Source organism: Eleutherodactylus coqui, chromosome 5 (genome assembly GCF_035609145.1).
Source record: "Eleutherodactylus coqui strain aEleCoq1 chromosome 5, aEleCoq1.hap1, whole genome shotgun sequence".
Classification (NCBI taxonomy): domain Eukaryota; kingdom Metazoa; phylum Chordata; class Amphibia; order Anura; family Eleutherodactylidae; genus Eleutherodactylus; species Eleutherodactylus coqui.
The window spans coordinates 219,512,173-219,530,522 of NC_089841.1; the positions used below are offsets into that span (position 1 = coordinate 219,512,173).

General features: G+C 45.9%; 1 protein-coding gene across 5 annotated transcripts in view; it reads left to right on the forward strand.

Annotated features, from left to right (window-relative positions):
- Positions 1–18,350, forward strand: part of RIC1 (RIC1 homolog, RAB6A GEF complex partner 1) — a 104,385-nt gene that overhangs the window by 35,644 nt on the left and 50,391 nt on the right. For 3 of the 5 annotated variants that reach the window (XM_066604246.1, XM_066604248.1, XM_066604247.1), the window contains exons 3-5: positions 7,245–7,324; positions 15,677–15,784; positions 16,666–16,808. In XM_066604246.1, the coding sequence (XP_066460343.1) occupies positions 7,245–7,324; positions 15,677–15,784; positions 16,666–16,808 (331 nt within the window). Of the gene's footprint in view, positions 1–7,244; positions 7,325–10,600; positions 10,643–11,111; positions 11,131–15,676; positions 15,785–16,665; positions 16,809–18,350 lie in introns of those variants that run through there. The other 2 variants (XM_066604249.1, XM_066604250.1) reach the window with 2 other exon arrangements.

Genomic DNA, 18,350 nt, shown 5'->3' on the forward strand with positions numbered 1-18,350 from the left:
CCGAATTTGCCTTTGTTTGGTGTTCAGTTCCTGCCTTTTTTTTTTTTTTTTTTATTTTTTTTTAGGCCTCGGGCACAGATTTGACATAAACTTCTTGACGTAAATACTCCTGCAATCTACCTTATTTCGTCTAGGAAAATGCTAAATGGTATAACGGCAGGTCTTTATAGTCAATGGGCTCTATCAGCAACCAGATCCGGCGCTTCAGTTCATTTTGTTGTTTGGCTGCTATGACTGCACTGAAGAATAGAAATGTATAGTAGAGGTGTAAACGGAGCCTTAGAGGGGGTTTCCAGGCAAATCCTAATGATGACCTATCCTAGGTCATCGGTAATTATTCTCCGAAGACCTGCCACTTGGGATCCACGGTGACTAGCTGGTTGCCCAGCCTGCTGTCAGTGCAGTGCGGTTGGAAGTGAGTGTCAGAGGGCTTCACTCCTATTAAAGTCAATGGGAGCTGAAGCCTCCTATTACACTTCCCGCTCAGACACCCGGGTCAGAGGCTGAAGTGTAGTAGGAAGCAGAAGCCCTTTGTGATGCTTCACCTCTGACCTTGATAACACCATCCAGCCCTGCTGTACTGACAGAGGACAGGCAATCAGCTGATCACTGGGGATCTTGAGCAGTGAGTCCCTGGCAATTAACTGGAGGGATAGGTCATCAACAGGATTTGCCTAGGAAACACTCTAAAGTTGGTGTGCCAAGTTCTATTATGGTTTCTGCCGGTTTGATTGTAAGAATAGAGCTGCAAGCTGCATTCCCCCCCCCCCCCCAATCAAATCTCCATTCTTACCAATGGAGGGTTCTAATAGTCTCTAATGGCAGTGTGATCATAGGGTGAAAGGAATGATTCATAGTTAAAGAAGTTGTCTAGCCGCCAAGTGTGCCCCCCCCCCCCCTTACTAATGCCCTGTAAAGAAAATGCATTATAACATACAGCATGACAAATAAAAAAACCCCAAAAACTCCTTCCACTTACCTGTATCCGACTTATCTTCTCCTTGTAATTCTGCGCCGCCGTCCATTTCCTATGATACTTTTCTGTTTCTCCACTCCTCAGCGTGCGCACTCTTGCTGCCACCAGAGAGTGGGGAAGCCGAAACCAGGAAGTGATGATACTGCGCATGCTCAGTGACTCAGATGCCCGTTCACGAGCCAAAAGGCCCTACTGCGCATGCACAACAAAGAAAGAAGAAACTAGCCTGGATGAATGGAAAAATGGCATCCCCAGCAGCAACAGTGCCCTCCCCCACAATAGCATCCCCACCAAGAGCAGCAGCGCCCCCCATAATAGCATCCCCAGCAGCAGCAACTGTGCCCCCCCCCTCCCACACACACACACCATAGCATCCCCAGCAAGCAGCAACATAGACCCCCTCCCCCCACAATAGCATCCCCAGCAGAAACAGTGACCCCCCCCGCGCCCATCCCGCTTGCCCTTCAGCTGACAGTTGGCCAATGGACGCTGCTGATAGGATTGGCTTCAGTGCGGACGTCCAAGTGAACTGCGCATGCGCGAAGATGTGCGTTCCTGAGAGCCGACAAGCGCTACTGCGCCTGCACGACAAGAAAAGACCGGACGGAGAATTTGTCGTATCCAGGAACGATGGAATGGTAAACATGGGGGGTATATATCTTCTGTATGGCTCATTTAGAAAGCACACAGTATATTATAAAGTGTTCTGTAATGTCCATACAGAGGGGCTTACATACACTTGTCACGGCCGGACAACCCCTTAAGTCACAATTTTGCTACATTTATATTCCGATTTCTATTGCTTACAATAGAAAAAAATGCTCTGCTTGCACAACAAGGTGGTCTCGGCGTCCCTCTCTACTTTTCATGTTCACACTTGTATAATGGCTTCGGTTCACAATGGAGGCATTACTCCTATGCCGGATGTGTTTACAAGTGCCTACGGATCAATCCTAATGGGCTCCGGTTGTCTTCCAGAGTTTCAGTATCTTTGAAGTCTGTCATTCATAACAGATTTTTGAAGATTCCCCCTTTCTACTAAGTGTCTATTTACACACAGCGGGCACGATGCGGTTCGTGTTCCGTGGGGTAAAACCCTACAGTAAGAGAATGCATGGGGTTTTACTGCAATGCTATGGCAGCTAGAATGAGCTACACTTGTCCTAGCCGGGGAAACGCAGGGATCCATAGCAAGTCCTGCGCTGTCATGTGGGAGTTCACCTTAAAGGGGTTGTCAAAATATTTTTGCATATAATTTTTTTTATTTATTTATTTTTTAAATGTGTTCCCCATGACAAAACGTATTAAAACGACTCCTACTTGCCTCTTGGCACCAGTGCCAAAGCTGTGTTGTCAACAGTGACTCTGCATTTATAGCGTTCTTTCAACCAATCACAACCTTAGCATTAGAGTACCGAGGTCAGTGATTGGCTGCAGCCTGTGAAGTCCCATAAATGGGCTAATTGCAGTCTGTCCACACAGACCTGGCATAAAGTGTGGAGGAAGGGGAGTGGTTGTACGATCTTTTATCCATAGGGAGCAGGATTATTTTGTGGTTTGTTTTATTTATTACGAACTACCCCTTTAAGCGTGTGAGGCACAATGCTGTCTGTCAGAGCGGTCACAAGATTTTATCTGCATCAATAGAAGGATTTTTGCCCTGTGCAGAAAAGGGTTTTTGGAAATATTTGAGGAGTCCCTTGGGACCTTTCTGCATGAAGTATGTAGGAATGGAATGCTGTAAGAATAGGCTGCCACTGCCTGACAAAACAGAACAGTCTGAGAGGGGTTGCAGGTTTAACCCCTTACAACACAGTCATGTGGGAAGAAATTCTAGAGAAGTGCACATTATATGTCTGGTGCAGAGGGCCACTCTACAAACTAGTGTGTTGTGTAACACCTACTAATAGAGGGTCTGCTGTATTCATGAGTCTGGTGCCTTCTCCACCCCTCCCATCCCCAGTGGTTGGTGGCTGTGGATTGTATACAGAACAGCTGTCAGTCATTAGTGAGGGGTCGGGGACAGCGCTGGACTTGTCAATGCAGCAAAGGCATAAATGAGGCTGCTGTTTACTTGGGCAACCTTTTTTTTTTTTTTTTTTTGCCCTTTTTTTAGTTTAATAGCCCAGCACATTTGTTTTCTTGATGTGTTGCCCTTTAATAGAGCAGCATAAGTTGATGACAGATTCATGTTAACATACAAAAGGGGCCAAGATACTACTTGTACAGTATTAACTAAATACAGCAGGGCTCACAACCACCTGACATTCTGTGCAGCCCCTATGTTTTGGGGGTTGCACCTTGCGGCTGGTACAGACATATAGAGGACTAGCTGATATACCCGGCTTCGCCCGAGTTAATTTTGGTACGGGTGTTTATCTGGTGTTCACACGGAAAATCTTATGAATTCGTGGTTACTTTAGAGATACCAAGGAAAAAAATATGTTCACCATTTTGCATGGTTCTTTGCGTTACCCAGGAAACACCACAAGGAGGTAACCATGCGACGTTTCCTTCATATAAAATGAGATCGGGAAGTGAGAGAATTAGATTCCGTATGTAAAATTTAAACGCTAATTCTTTTGTGCTAGAATTGAATAATCGAGTTGGGACCCATTAAGTTTTTCTATTTATGACCTAATCAATGCTTGTGCCAAATTTCAAATCTCTAGGACATCGGGAAGTGAGAGAATTAGATTACGTACGTAAAATTTGGACGCTAATCCTTCTGCGCTTAGAATTGAATAATCGAGTTGTGACCCCTTTACTTTTCCTATTTTGGACATAATTAATGCTCGTGCCAAATTTCATGTTTCTACGACATCGAGAAGTGAGAGAATTGGTGGCAAGCCAGCCAATGAGTCAGGGAGGGGGAGAGAGAGAAAATGTCATTAGGCATGACACAGTATATTAGTTGTAGTAGTAATTACCTTTTATATACTGCATACAGATTACACAGCACTTTTTTTTTTTAAAGGAACGTTTATTGGGCATATCGTACAACACAATACAAAAAAGGAGTCATCAGAAATATTTCACAGTATTGGGTCATCACAGTTTTCTCAATCCCTTAAGAATTTACAATATAAGGAAGCCAAGATTCCCAACCTGGGGAATCGCAACACATTTGCGCTGCATTGCTTGTTATGGATTCTATCTCCATTGGGGTTCATAATGCCTAAAGTCACCTATTGGCATGTTTTTTAGAGTGTGGGAATAAACCAGAGTACAAGGAGAACCTACAAACTCCATGCAGATGTTGGCCTTGGTAGGATTTGAACCTAGGATCCCAGCGCCGCTGAGTGTTAACCACTCGGTTTTAACCAAAGCGCTCCTTCTTAAATGCTTATTCCTGTCTTTAAAAATGTATTTCATATCCACAGGATAGTGAGAAGACAAGTAGAGCGCTGACCACTAGTGTTGAGCGATTTTTGAAATAATCAGGTCTGCACTGACCAATCCCATTAAATAAAAAATAGTGAATCAAAATTCCCGATTCTAACGAATTCTCCCGATTCGGTGTTCAATAGGAGTAAAAATCTACTTCTCTAATTTGGCCGCCTCGAACAGCGCAGGTTGTGGTGCCAGTGGCAATGTTAGCCCAGTGGTTAGCACTGCTGCCTTGCAGTGATGGGGTCTCAGGTCCAAATCCCCATCGAGGTCAGATTCAAACCTAGAATTCCAGCACTACAAGGCGGCACTGCTAAGCCAACACACCGGCCCTTTCTGCTTATTTTGGCTATTTGGTTTTTTTTGCTAAAAATTGAATCGGGATGATCAGATTTGACAAAAATCGGCCCAATTTTTATTGCCCAGCCAATGACTAAAATTAAAAAATGAATTAGTGGTAACATATGTGGTTCTCTCCAATTTTTTCCTTTTTGGAATGGTTTCCAAAAATTTATCATGGAGAGATTTGCAGCCGCCTTGTCTCATCTTCTCCAGATTGCAGAACAAGGGAGCAGCCGACCAGCAATCTCTGTATAAGAAGTAACCTCCGCCTACTGTCAGACATTTAGGGCATGTAATGTTGATAGGCTATGAATGTCTCAGATGGGAAATTTTATTGCAGCCTTTGACAGTGTGGCCCTTGGACCAAAAATGGTTTTGCACACGGGATATACACATAACAAGACCATTCTGGGGAAGCTTCCTGAGAAGTGCAAAATCGTTTGGACTAATTTTTATGAAATGGCAATTTATTCAGATTGACCTCTGCATTGGATCCTCCTGTCGGAGTTTGTGTCACATATCCAGCTGAGAATACTGCGAAATACTTCTGTCCAATTACCGGGCAACTGGGCGAAAAGCTGGCTGAGCCCACTCTAGTCAATGGGGTCCGTCCGGCACTCTTCTTGTCAGTCCAGGGACAGCATTGTTCGGCCACAAGGATTCCCCCTTTCTGCTCCCCGAATGAAGCAGGAAAGTGGAATCCCCAACAGTGGTGTAAGACTGCCCTTATCTATTTTTGGGGGGAGGGAAGGGAGTGGGGGTTGTTCTACAGATTCTTGGTAGTTTTTTGCTTTTTGAGCACAACAGCCCTGACCCTCTAGACCAGGATAACCACGACTGTCTGAGAGTCAACACATTCAAGTGCACAACTGCAGAAGTTGCACAACATTTCAAAATAAAGGACTTTAGTATACTGCTGACTACAATATTTCATCAAGTGGTGCAAAATTAATTTTAGTCCACCTGCCAGGTTTTGGTTTTAGCTTTACAGAGATGCTCTTTGGAAAATCCAAGTGGCGTACTATGTGCTACCAGTATGACATCTTCTTTTCTTTTCATATTGCACTAGTTATTACCCCATTATGGCTCGTTCACAGCTGTATTGGGGTTGGGGATTTCCGTCTTTGTTCTGTTTGTGGTTCAGAGAAACAGAATTAGGTGTTTTTTATTATTTTTTTTTCTTCCTGTTGATTTCAATGAGCCTTCAAAAAAAGCTTAGTTTGCTTCTGTTCCTTCAGTTTTTCGACAGAACAAATAGTGTTGCAGACACCTAAGGCCTCCCTCACACGGGGCGGTTTGTACTGCGTTTAGCGCTGCATTTTGAGCCCACCGCTAAACGCTGTACAACACTCCCATTCATTTCAATGGGGCTGCTCACACAGGGCTGAAAACGCAGCGCCTTCCAACGCTGCGCTTTGACGGTGATGCATGTTCTATTTTTGGGCGTTTTCAGCCCTGCATCGCCCATTGAAATGAATGGGCAGCAGTTTCAGCACTGCTAAAAATGCGGCAACACTTGGTGCGCGTTTTTGGCAGTGTTAACTGCTCACCAATTTTCGGGGAGAGGGCTTGCAATAGAAGCCCTACCCCGAAAATCAGTCCGAGCTAGGCTAGATAGAGAAAAAAAGAAAGTAATACTCACTTAGCCGCTGCGGTCCGGGTCGCGGCCGCTCGTCTCTGCCGCTGATCCGGGCTTACCCTGCACTCACAAGTCTATTGCCGTAGGCCAGGTTTGAGAACCCGGCCTCCAGCAATAGAGTTCTGTGATTGGTTGCCGGCGCTGGCTCGGTGACCAATCGCAGCCCTTCATTGACTGTCTCAGCCAATCAGCGGCGGCAAGCTCTGATTTAGCCCTGTGTGAGCAGCCCCATTGAAATGAGCGGGAGCCTTGTACAGCGTTTAGCGCTGGGCTGAAAATGCAGCGCTAAACGCTGTACAAAACGCCCTGTGTGAGGGAGGCCTAAGGGTGAGAACTACCATGTTTCTATGAAAATAAGGTACTGTCTTATATTAAATTTCATCCCCAAAGTGGCAGTGTCTTATTTTCGGGTGGTGGGGTTTATACTCATCTGGTCTGCGGCGTCCGGGTCCTCACGCTGGTCTCAGACACTGTGGCAGGTTGCCGTGTCGGCCTGACCGAGGATTCCCTTCTTTCTAGTAACAGGGTTTTGAACTACCTCTCTTCCGGCAAGCGAGTGCTATGAGTGGATAGAGCACCAGCTCTGATTGGCGGGCGCTCGATCCAATCACAGCACTTGCTTGACAGAGGCAGGATAATTAAAAACCCAGTTACCAGAAAAAAGAGAATCCTCAGTCAGGCTGACACTGCAACCTGTCACAGCGTCTGAGACCAGCGTGAGGACCAGATGCTAGGTGAGTATTTTTTCAATTAGTGTAGCTAGGGCTTATATTTCAAGCCTCCCCCTGAAAATCTGGGTAGGTCTTATTTTCAGGGGAAGGCTGTAGCACTTATAAAATGTTATCAGTTTTGCAGCTGTTACAAATTGTTACATTTTATATTCTATTTTTTTTCCAGACTGCCAATGGATACATTCTGTTCTTTGACATTGTTCCTGTTGCAGATGACAAGTATTTGTATGAACCTGTGTATCCAAAGTAAGTTGTGTGTGTTTTAATTTTTTTTGAAAATATATATATATATAAATATATCTAATTTTTTTTTATTTTTTATTTTTTAATCTATCCACACAGTATAATGGTAATAATGTGGATATAGCACATCTATGTGAAAGTGTCAAGTCTGCACACATAAAAGAACCTAAAAGAAGGTTTGTTGACTTATTATTGCTGTTTCAGTAGAAAAGACAAACCTTGTTTTTAAGGGGTTTTCTGAAAAGGGAAAAAAGTCAGGGAGCAGATAAAGTTGTAAAATAAAGCAAGCCATACTGTCCTCTCTAGTAGCCTCCCTCATCCAGCGCAGGCCCTCTAAGCCTGGAAGTGACTGCAGTAGTCACGTGCCATCTGTTGTTCACATGGGCGTTCACCAGTCACATGCACATCTGCCTGCTGAATCATGTTATTGGTCAGTGGTCACATGACCAATAAATGGAATGAGAATGCTACAGTGACTTCCAGGAGGCGACCAGTAAGAACTAGAATGGTGGCCCTGGACAGGCGAATATGCCCCCCCTTTTTTCCTTTGTTTTACTCCTATATCTGCTCCCTGCTTGTTCTTAAATCTCAGGAAAATCTCAAAACCGTATTTCCACATAAAATTAAAACCTTTTGATCCTCAAGCTGAACTGTGCTTCTTCCCAGGTCCGGCTTGATCCCCTGTTGAGCCGGGCTCACATGAGCATAAGACTGTCACATATTACGCCAATTACATTGTCTTGCGTAGTGTGTAGGAATTGCGTAATATGCAAGTGCAAAAAGTGGCATGTTTTATTTTGCGGCGTATTATGAGTGCACCCATTGCTCTCTATATGCGCTGTTGCTAAGCGACAGCAGAAAAAAAAAAAAGGTGACCTGCGCGTGACAGCATTCGTGAGACACGCTGCATGTGCAGTACAATATGGCTGCCATACCAGCGATAGGCCGGGTCACCGTCGGCTGCACAGTGGTAAAACGCTGCATGGCTTGTGTAGTGTTACACACATGGCCTGGCCTTAGCCGGCTTGTACTGTTTACTCCCCATCCATAGGCGCTCTTAACATTTTCCACCTTCATGCTGTTCTGACTACTGCAAATAAAGGGAAGGTTATGTTTGCGTAGAGCAGAATGAAGAAGAGCATACTGAAGAGCAAGTCTGAGACTGACTATGTGGAGTCCGAGAAAAAGGCCTTTTTTTAATGGTTCTTGCAAAAGTACAGTTTCTATGAAAAATATATCTATCTATCCGTCTTTCTAGCTGGCTACGGGCGGATTCACATGGTCTTATTGGGTGGCGTTGGCATCAGGCAGCACACTGACATTTGTTGGAATGGATGAACATAGGACATGCAGCGACACTCCCCTCCTTTTCGCACAGACCACCAGTGCATAACCTCATAGGCTATAATAGGGCTGCACACAGCCCGAAATCACATGTCTGAAGAAGTCCGAAGTGGTTGTCTTTGCCTGGACTGCAGGCAATATTTTGGGGCTATGTTTCTTTGTATGTGACTTGAAAAAAAAATGCCATCTACATTTGTATTATTTTAAAGTAGATGTCTGGGGCTTTTTGGAATTCTTCAACTAATTCTTGACACCGCTGTCTATACAGCCAGTGCAGGAAGCAAACCATAGCGCAATTGCACCCCTGTTCCTTCCCCGAGGACATTAAAGGAGCCAGATACTGCCTACTCTTCCCCTAATCACAAAAAGCCAAGTGCCCCTCCGCCACCCCCTTGCTTTGGGCAGCGCAGCTCATGCCTCCATTAATTTACAGGTCAGCCTGCATTGAGAAGAACACAGGACAGACTGCTCAGTTGTGCATTATCCTTCTGGGCAGTGTGTGGGGCAAGGTCATCTGGAAAGTGTGGCTTGTTTGTGGTTGAAAGCCATGTGCTACTATTGGTGGCAAATGCTGACAAGACTAAAGTCAAATTGCCATTTGCAAAATTTTGGGCACTTTTGGGGACCATTTTGGTCCTCATCTGGAGCATTGCATCTCAAAAGTTTTAGGGCTAATGCCCACGGACGAATTGTCGCTGCGAAATTCACGGCTAAGCGTCCACCGCAAATTCCACAGCAATGACCGTTCATAAACATGCTGCTCCGCTCGCAGGGGAGAATCGCAGCATGTTATATTCTGTGCGGGCAATCACACGGACAGCTTCCATTGCAGTCTATGGAAGCCGTCCGTCCCGCGATATTCCGCGCTGTTGACACGGCGGAGTATCACGGGAATCTGCCTCACAGCCCAGCATCGGTGCATCATGCCATTGTGCTGGCTAGCCAGGTGAGACACTCGCGGTGGATGCGGGCAGTGGAGTATAGGGTCGCTGGTGGGCACTGGGTCTTAATCCACTGTGAGATTTCACAGTCTGCATCTGATCTGGCCGTGGGCCTGAGGCCTTGGGTATGCTTTTAGTATTTGGGGTCATACTTTTAATTTTGCCTAGGGCCACACTTTGTTTAAAATCGCCCTGTTGTAGCAGCAAAGAAAATGGCAAGTCAGTATTTCTCCAGTCGTATGTGTTGAAATGCAATAGCCCCAAGGGATTCTATAATATTTCTTCAGTAACCGCAGTCTGTCTCGGCCTTTGTCTATTGTTTTAGCATTAACAAACTATAAACCGCTTCTCAAACAATGTGTGAAGTTCCAATATTCATCCACTTACAAAAGGTTGTTTGCCTCTAGAACAGTGGAATGTATCGGCCATCCCCGAATAAACACATTACAGGAATAGGACCCTTTACAAGTGTAGATTATTAACGGCACATGTGCTACGAAGAATTCCAACAACCTGCTGCTGGCCTCGCTGCGCGGACTGCGATGGTCATAGCCTCCTATGTATGAGAGGTCTGTGGCAAGCAGGCCATGCACAACAGATAGGAACAGGTTGTGCATGGCCTGGGATAGTGGCTGCGAGGCAGACGCTGTGGATCCCTTCTTCCACGTATGTGCCCCTTGGTTTGGGAAGAGCTTGGCCACTGTATGGGGGATCTAACACATGTTGAGTGAGAGTGAGAGTGAGAGTGAGAGTGAGTATATGTATATGTGTGTATATATATTATTGTGTATGTGTGTGTGTATATGTGTGTATATATATATATATATAGTGTGTGTGTATATATATGTATGTGTATATATATATATATATATATATATATATATACATTTAGTTTTTTTTTTAATGAAATCTGCTGAGGATCTATTGTATATGGTAGCCCCCCGACCGTTGGGACCCTTCATGACAGATATTGAGAAATGAGGATCGGGTGTGTTCAATGCCTTCCGATGTTACTACAGGAGATAAGTTGTCGGTGGTAGTTACTTGTTCTCCTGTTCCTTTGACATATATATGAATGCCCGACACAAAGGCGAGATATGAAACCTCCTCTATTAATACCTGGTTAATGTTTTAAGAAGATAAGCTTCCGCATAGATGTGCAATGGTCACCTTGTCGGGTTTACATTCAAATCCGCATCTTGTTTGTGTGGCCGGGGGTCAAATATATGGAAGCTCCTAAAATATATTTACACTTCCTTCTAAGTGTCTACAATGTCACACAAGCTGTCACTTAGAACTATGTAGCAGTTTGTGCTTTACAGCGGTGCTACAAGGCATTGGATGACGGGGAGGAATGACTGTCCTGTTGGCTTGTGCTACAGTAACATGAGTGGCGGCGGTCCGTGTAACTGTTGCTATATGAAGACTCGCCGCACTCTCTGCTGGAGCGCAGCTGCTGCTGATGTGGCAGCGCCGGGAACATTCCTCCCTCCTCTGCTGGCAGCACACAGTTGTTGTTTAAAGGTCAGAGCAATTCAGACTGGAAACGTGTTACATTTACAGGCGCAGCGCTCAGAACTTTCCCATAGTTTTCAGTGTGCAGACGGCAAAATACTAGTCGGCTGCAGAGGAAACCAGCGCGTCGTTACCTGTATAGGACAAAACCTTCACTGCCTTCTATGGAGGATGGCTGCTTCATGCCTTCATGTAATATCAGCGTATATAGATTTCCTGTGACACTCTTGGTTCCATTATGTATTTTGGTCATCATTGTTAAGAAGGGGAATAGGAGTGCAGGCCAGGCTAGACAAGTCCTGGTAGTGGGGGAGGCTCGTTTATTAGGGGGACAGGCAGGCAATCTGCCACAAAGACCGGGATCGGCGCACTGTGTGTTGTCCTGGCGCTCGAGTTTGACGCATCGTGGATTCGGTTGACAGATTACTGGTAGTGGTTGGTGAGGATCTAGGGGGCATGGTAGACATTGGCAGCAATGACAAAGTTAGAGGTAAGTGGAGGGTCTTTAAAAGATTTTTTAGGGAACTAGGATGTAAGTTTAGGGCATGTCCACGGAAAAAAATATGGCCAGCGCAGATTTCCGCAGCGGATGCACTTTAAATTGTCTTTTAAAAATTTTTTTTCTTTTTTTTGGCATGCGGGAGATCCATTGAGATAGAGGACAATTGAGCCCACCCACACGTGATCTGCGTTAAAATGGAGCATGCCACGTTTTTGTTTTTTTTTACTCCCACGCATGAAATCGGCAAATCGCTTATTTCATTAACCGCGGATCATCAATGCTTTCCTATGGGATGCGGATTTCACGCGTGGGAGAACTGTGCTGATTTGATAAATATAATTTCCTCGTGGCCATGAGGCAGTAGTAGTTTTCTCAAGAGCTGGTGTATGAAGGTGGGGGGTTGAGTTCCTGGAGAACTAGGCAGACTTTGCTGTGGACTACAGGTTCTACTGTAAGGATGGACTGTATGTTAATGGGGAGGGTGCAGCTGTGCTGGTGGGGAAGGAGATGACTAGAAGGTTGGAGGAGTGTTTAACCAAGGGACTGGGGGAGGTTAACCGGAGAGACAGAGAAGACAGTGTAGACAGTAACCAGGGACTAAGTAATGAGAATGGGGGGTGGAGTGGAGGAAAGGGTTAATATCTGTAGAACTGACAATGGTTAATGGGGATACACTTAAAAAAAAAAACAAAAAAAACCCACTCAACTGTATCATGACTAATGCTGAAAGCCCTTTGAATGGAGTCATTTACATGAGCAATTTGGTTTACTTTTCCCATTGCTTTTTTTTTCCCCCCACATCGCAGGAAAACAATCGCCGCATGTCCTGTTTTTGAGCGTTCCCTTGTTTTCAGTTGGGCTGGTCATTGTTTTCAATTGGGCCGATGTGGGTATTTCCATTGAAACCAATGAGAAACACTTGCCGATCTTGTTGAAAGCCGTGTTGGGGGATCGCTGCTTCCATGAAGTGATGTGAGGTGTATTTGAGTTTGTAGAAGTGCTGAGACCCACGGTGATCAGCTGATCCTGCATTGTGTAAGGGATTGTGCCTGTCGGACAGCCCCTTTTGGGGGTTGTTTGGCTCTTTTGGACCCTCTGATCAGTAATTGTAAGGCCGCCTGCACACGAGCGTTCCGGATTCCGCTAGCGGATTTTCACGCGCGTATGGTACCTAAATGTGCTTGCGGATAGGTGCGGATGCGTGAAAAATCACGCGCGGATATACGCAGATGTGTTGCGGAAAAAAACGCGCAGAAAAACCAGCAGCCGCCCCTTATGGTAAACCCAACCCCTAGAGAACTGCCCATTCCTTGGAAAACCAATTAAAAACCAACACCCAGACTCCGTTTTGTCCCTCTTGCTTGTGCGAGCACCGTTAAATTATTCTGGCAACATGCTTTCACCCGGTGAGCAGATGTCTTTGTGGGCATGGTTGATCCATGTAACTTTTTTCAGGCGCTTCTCCAGCGTGACTTTATTTCAGTCACTGCAAAAAAATTCACAAGAGGAATTCATTACTACAGATTTTGCATTCTTACATCCTGCATTGGCAAGAAATACTACCTATCTCCCTCTACACATTGCGGGTGTCTGCTGAACAAGGCTATTAACCCAATAAATGCCGCTTCAGTGGCACCAGTGGAAAATACAACTGTTCCCGCAAAAAACAAACAGGGAGGGCTTAGTAACTTGGGCGCATCCTGGCGGCTGATGCACCCGTCTTCCTGCACAAGACGGCCGCAATGCAGGATGGACGTCTTTCCACAGAGCTGGAGGAAAGAACACAAGTCCGGCAATGGAGCCGGTCATGTGCTCTTTTCTGCCAGCGTTGCGGAGAGTCGCCCGTCCTGCAGTGTGACCGTTTTGGTATCGCTGCATCCGTAAAAGTCTGCTCTATCAAAGTAATGTATGATTTACCCTGCACGGTGAATGTGGTAAAAAAAAATAAAGAAACTACGCCCGAAATGCACTTTTTCGGTCACCCTATTTTCGAGAAAAAATGTAATAAAAGGCGATCAAAAAGTCAACTGTATGCGAAAATGGTACCAACAGAAACGTCAGGACATACCGCACAAAATGAGCCCTCACACAACTATGTCGCCAAAGAAATAAAGTTATTGCACGCAGAAAATGGACACAGAAAATAATTTTAAAAAATTAAATATCTTTTAAAAAAAATACAAGTACTACAGCAAAAAAAATACTATATAAGTGTGGTATCGTAGTAATCGTACTGACCCATAGAATAAAAATATCAGGTCGTTTTTGTTGCACTTTGCGCGCTGCAGAAACAGGACGCACCGAAAGATGGTGGAATGTCTTTTTTTTTTTTTTCTCTCCGATTACAATTTTTTTAAAGGTTTTTCAGTAAATTACATGGTACAATAAATAGTGCCATTGCAAAATACAACTCGTCCCGCAAAAAAACAAGCCGTCATACAGCGATGTCGATGGATAAATAAAGGAACTACGATTTTTTTTTTTTTAGGGAGTAGGGGGAAAAAAAGGAAAAAAGCAAAAAAAGCTCCATCACTAAGGGGTTAAAAGTGGGGATGGAAAAAAGCACAATAAAAACAAAAGTAAAACTGCTTGGCCACTAAGAGGTTAAAATGAAAAAAAAAAAGGACATTTGACGCAATAGCGAATAATACTCACGCAAGTTCTTCTTTTCCGCTTCTATTGCGTTCGTCCAGGCATCCCCATAAACCTGAGCGGAGAGTTGAAGCCAGGATTGTTCCTTTCGATTCTTGTTTAAGTACTCTGGGCAGTTACTGTCCCATATGCTAGGGAAGTCCTGCATCATTGCGACAAGTTTGCCCATGTCGATCATTATTCGTTACGCCTGGTGGCTGCAGGCTGGTGGCTGATGGCTGGTGGCTTGTGGCAGGCTGGTGGCTTGTGGCTGCTGTCTGGTGGATGAGGTGACTGGAAGGACAGTGCTGCTGCTGAAATTTGCCTGTGAAGCTCTGTGCTGTGTGTTGGGACGCCTCCTACCATGCCTACTTCCTGTAGTCATAGCAACCAGTGACTCCATCCGCAGCTGCACTGCGGATGTACTGCGTGAAAAAACGCACCCATTCACTTGTATTGGAGGCTTCACGCGCAGAATCCGACCCAAATTAGAACAGGTCGCAGATTTTTTTCAAGTGCGTGAAAAAACGCGATACAAATCCATCCGTCTGGGGACAACTGCGGATCCTCATAGGCCGCCTGCAGACGAGCGGGTCGGATCCGGCAGCGAGAATTCTCGCCGCGGGACCCGACCCGAGAGCCTGCAGGGACGAGCGCGTACTCACCCGCGCCTGGCGGCCCCGGCTCTCTCATGTGCCGGCTGCGGCGCAGCCGGCGCATGCGCAGACCGGAGCCGGCGGCCGGGTGAGTGCGTGCTCCACACAAAAATAGGACATGCCGCAGTTTGTTTGCCGCGCGAGATTTCGCGCGGCCGTCTGCATAGGAGTGCGTATTGTAATGCACTCCTATGCAAACTTTCAGTGGCGGAAATCCCACGGGAAATCCCGCGGCGGGATTTCCGCCCATGTGCAGGCGGCCATAGGAGTATATTGGCTGCGGTCTGGGGCAGATAATGTGCCTAAAATAACGCGCTAGAAATTCCGTTCGTGTGCAGGCACCCTAAGGTCGCCTGCAGACGAGCGGGTCGGATCCGGCAGCGAGAATTCTCGCCTCGGGACCCGACCCGAGAGCCTGCAGGGACGAGCACGTACTCACCCGCGCCTGGTGGCCCCGCCTCTTTCATGTTCCGGCAGCCGGCGCATGCGCAGACCGCAGCCGGCGGCCGGGTGAGTGCGTGCCCCGCACAAAAATAGGACATGCCGCGGTTTGTTTGCCGCGCGAGATTTCGCGCGGCCAAACCGCGGCCGTCTGCATAGGAGTCCGTATTGTAATGCACTCCTATGCAAACTTTCAGTGGCGGAAATCCCGCGGCAGGATTTCCGCCCGTGTGCAGGCGGCCTTATTGTGATATTAATCCAGAGCATGTGTATCATAAGAATGCGACTGTTCTTCTTTCCTCCTGACTTTTTATTTACTTTTTAGAGGAAGCGCTCATGTGAAAACGATACCCCATTACAAGGAGGAACAATGTGCTCCAGCATTAAATTTAGAGACCAAGAAGGTTCTGGATTTACAAGCTCCAATAACAAGGTGTGTATAAAGGCCTGTACAGGGTCCTTCAAGGTAGAATTGCGTCAGCTTGCAATATTTTCCCCATACAGTTGTCTTTCCTGCGACTTTGTAATTTGGAATTGCATTCGGCACACAATGTACAGGAGCCAGTAAAATGCTGAAGTGCATGCACCGATTGGATGTCTAGTAGCGCCGCTCTACAGGACAGTGCAATACTACATTTCTTGCACTAGCCCTGTCAGTACAAGATGAGCTACTACTTTGGACGTCTAGTGAGGGTGGATCCTTGTTTTTCTGGTCTACTGTGTAATGTACAGCGCCATGACAAGTCCCCTGTCCTCTACATAGACTTATCTCCATTAATTATCTGCTTATCTTCACTTTTTTCTTATTTTGTGGGTTTTGGTTCCAGTTACTAGTGTCCCCATAGTTGGCACAAATTTCTATTGTAACATTAGGGAGATTGATGTATTGAAAGCATCTATCTTATAGGGTTCTGCTAAAGGGGTGTTCCCATCTCAGATTTTTATGGCAAATCCCCAACATATGCCATAAAAATCAGATAAATGGGATCTGAATCAGTCTTGAGCTGTGGCCCCCCCAACACCCCCAGCCCTGCTGTACAAGGTGGCTGGGATGGCGGAAATGGCAGAGTGGGCTTCGCTGCGCTGTTTTTAAAACGCCCATAGAAGTCAATGGGAGTAGCGCAGCAAGCTAAGCTGCTTTCTTAAGTACTTTCGACGTAAGGAAGCGGCTAAGCGCAGCTGCACCCACTCTTTCTGTCTTACCGGTCTCTCATTCAGATGGGTGTTCCCATCGTGGTCATGTTTTGGATGTTTTTTTTATTATTTTTTTTCATTTTTGACCATCAGCCGTTCAATGTATGTTCTCTTCTCCAGCATCCAGTCCATGATGGACGACCTTCTGGTGGCCACAGAAGATTGTTTGCTTCACCTCATTCACTGGGAAGGCATCACGAATGGAAGAAAAGCTATCAATTTGGCTACCATTCCTTTTTCAGTTGACTTGCAGCCATCTAGAGGTACGCTGACCTTCCAAGCTTTTAAGACTTTTAAAGAAAATCCATTATTTAGTTATTTCTATAGTTGCTACATAGAACTATTAGAATTGTAACTTAAAGGCAATCTATCAGCACTTTAAGCTCCCTTATCTGCGGGCAGCATGAACTGGTGACACAGGAGGACTTGAGGAACTTGCTGTTGTCTGACTGCTTTCTCCCTGCTACTGTGCACAGGATAAAGTTATCAACAGCAGAGGGCGGAGAGAGGCAGCACCTGACTACCTCATAGCACTTATGGCACACTGCAACTATTAAACTGAGTAATAGTATAAGCTTAGTAATAGAACATGCGCAGATAACAGACATGTAAGGCTGCCTGTCCACAGCTGCGACAGAATATTGCTAGCGATATTCCGCAGCCGGGGAGGGGGGGGTGACAGGTTTCCGCGATGATCATAGCTAATAGTTGGGCTTACCGCAGAGAACCGAGGCAAATCGCAGCATGCTGCGATTTTAATCCCGTGAGCAGAGAAGCGCTATGATGATCTGCTAGCCCCGCCCCCCTCCGTAATTGGCTGTTTACTCAGTATGCAGTGTAATAGCTAGAAAACTTGTCAATTGAGAGAATTGGGCATGGCCAGCACCAAGTCATGAGTAAACTGGATTAATATGTTGATGGGAGCTGCAGGAACATCCTGCAAGTTCTTAGAAACCACAGCACATTACCCCAAAATTGACATATTGCTTACATTTTTAGGTTTGTTGCCAAGGCAGCATAAAGGACATGACAGGTTCCCTTTAAAAAGAAAAAAAAAAAATCAAATATCCTGAATTTTCACACTGGCCCCTGATCCCAATAATAAGCGGACACTTCCTGTTTGAGAAAAATGTGCAGCTGTGATATCACTGTGGTCACAGGCAGATTACAATGAAGGGTAACACATATATAGGTAACATAGGAGCCAGCATTCACAAATAGGGGATTGTCACAGCTCGCCTCCTCCACATTTCTGCACAATGACCTCTGCACAGGTCACAGAGCATGCCTAAAGGCCCATTTACACAGGCCGATGAGCGCTAAAAGATCGTTCATTTTTCAACTACTCAGCTACTTAATAGCAATTAAGTGTACAATGAAACCTTAGCTGAATGCAGTTAAAGGGGTTGTCTCGCGAAAGCAAGTGGGGTTAAGTACTTCTGTATGGCCATATTAATGCACTTTGTAATATACATCGTGCATTAATTATGAGCCATACAGAAGTTATTCACTTACCTGCTCCGTTGCTGGCGTCCCCGTCTCCATGGCTCCGTCTAATTTCGGTGTCTTCTTGCTTTTTTAGACGCGCTTGCGCAGATGGGTCTTCTCCCTTCGGCTCGGCACCATCGGCGTTTTGGCTCCGCCCCTTGTACGCGTCATCACATAGCTCCGCCCCGTCACATGTGCCGATTCCAGCCTCCTGATTGGCTGGAATCGGCACACTGACGGGGCGGAGCTACACGATGACGCGTAGAAGGGGGGGGAGCCAGAATGCCGCTGCTGCTGAACCGAGCCGAAGGCAGAAG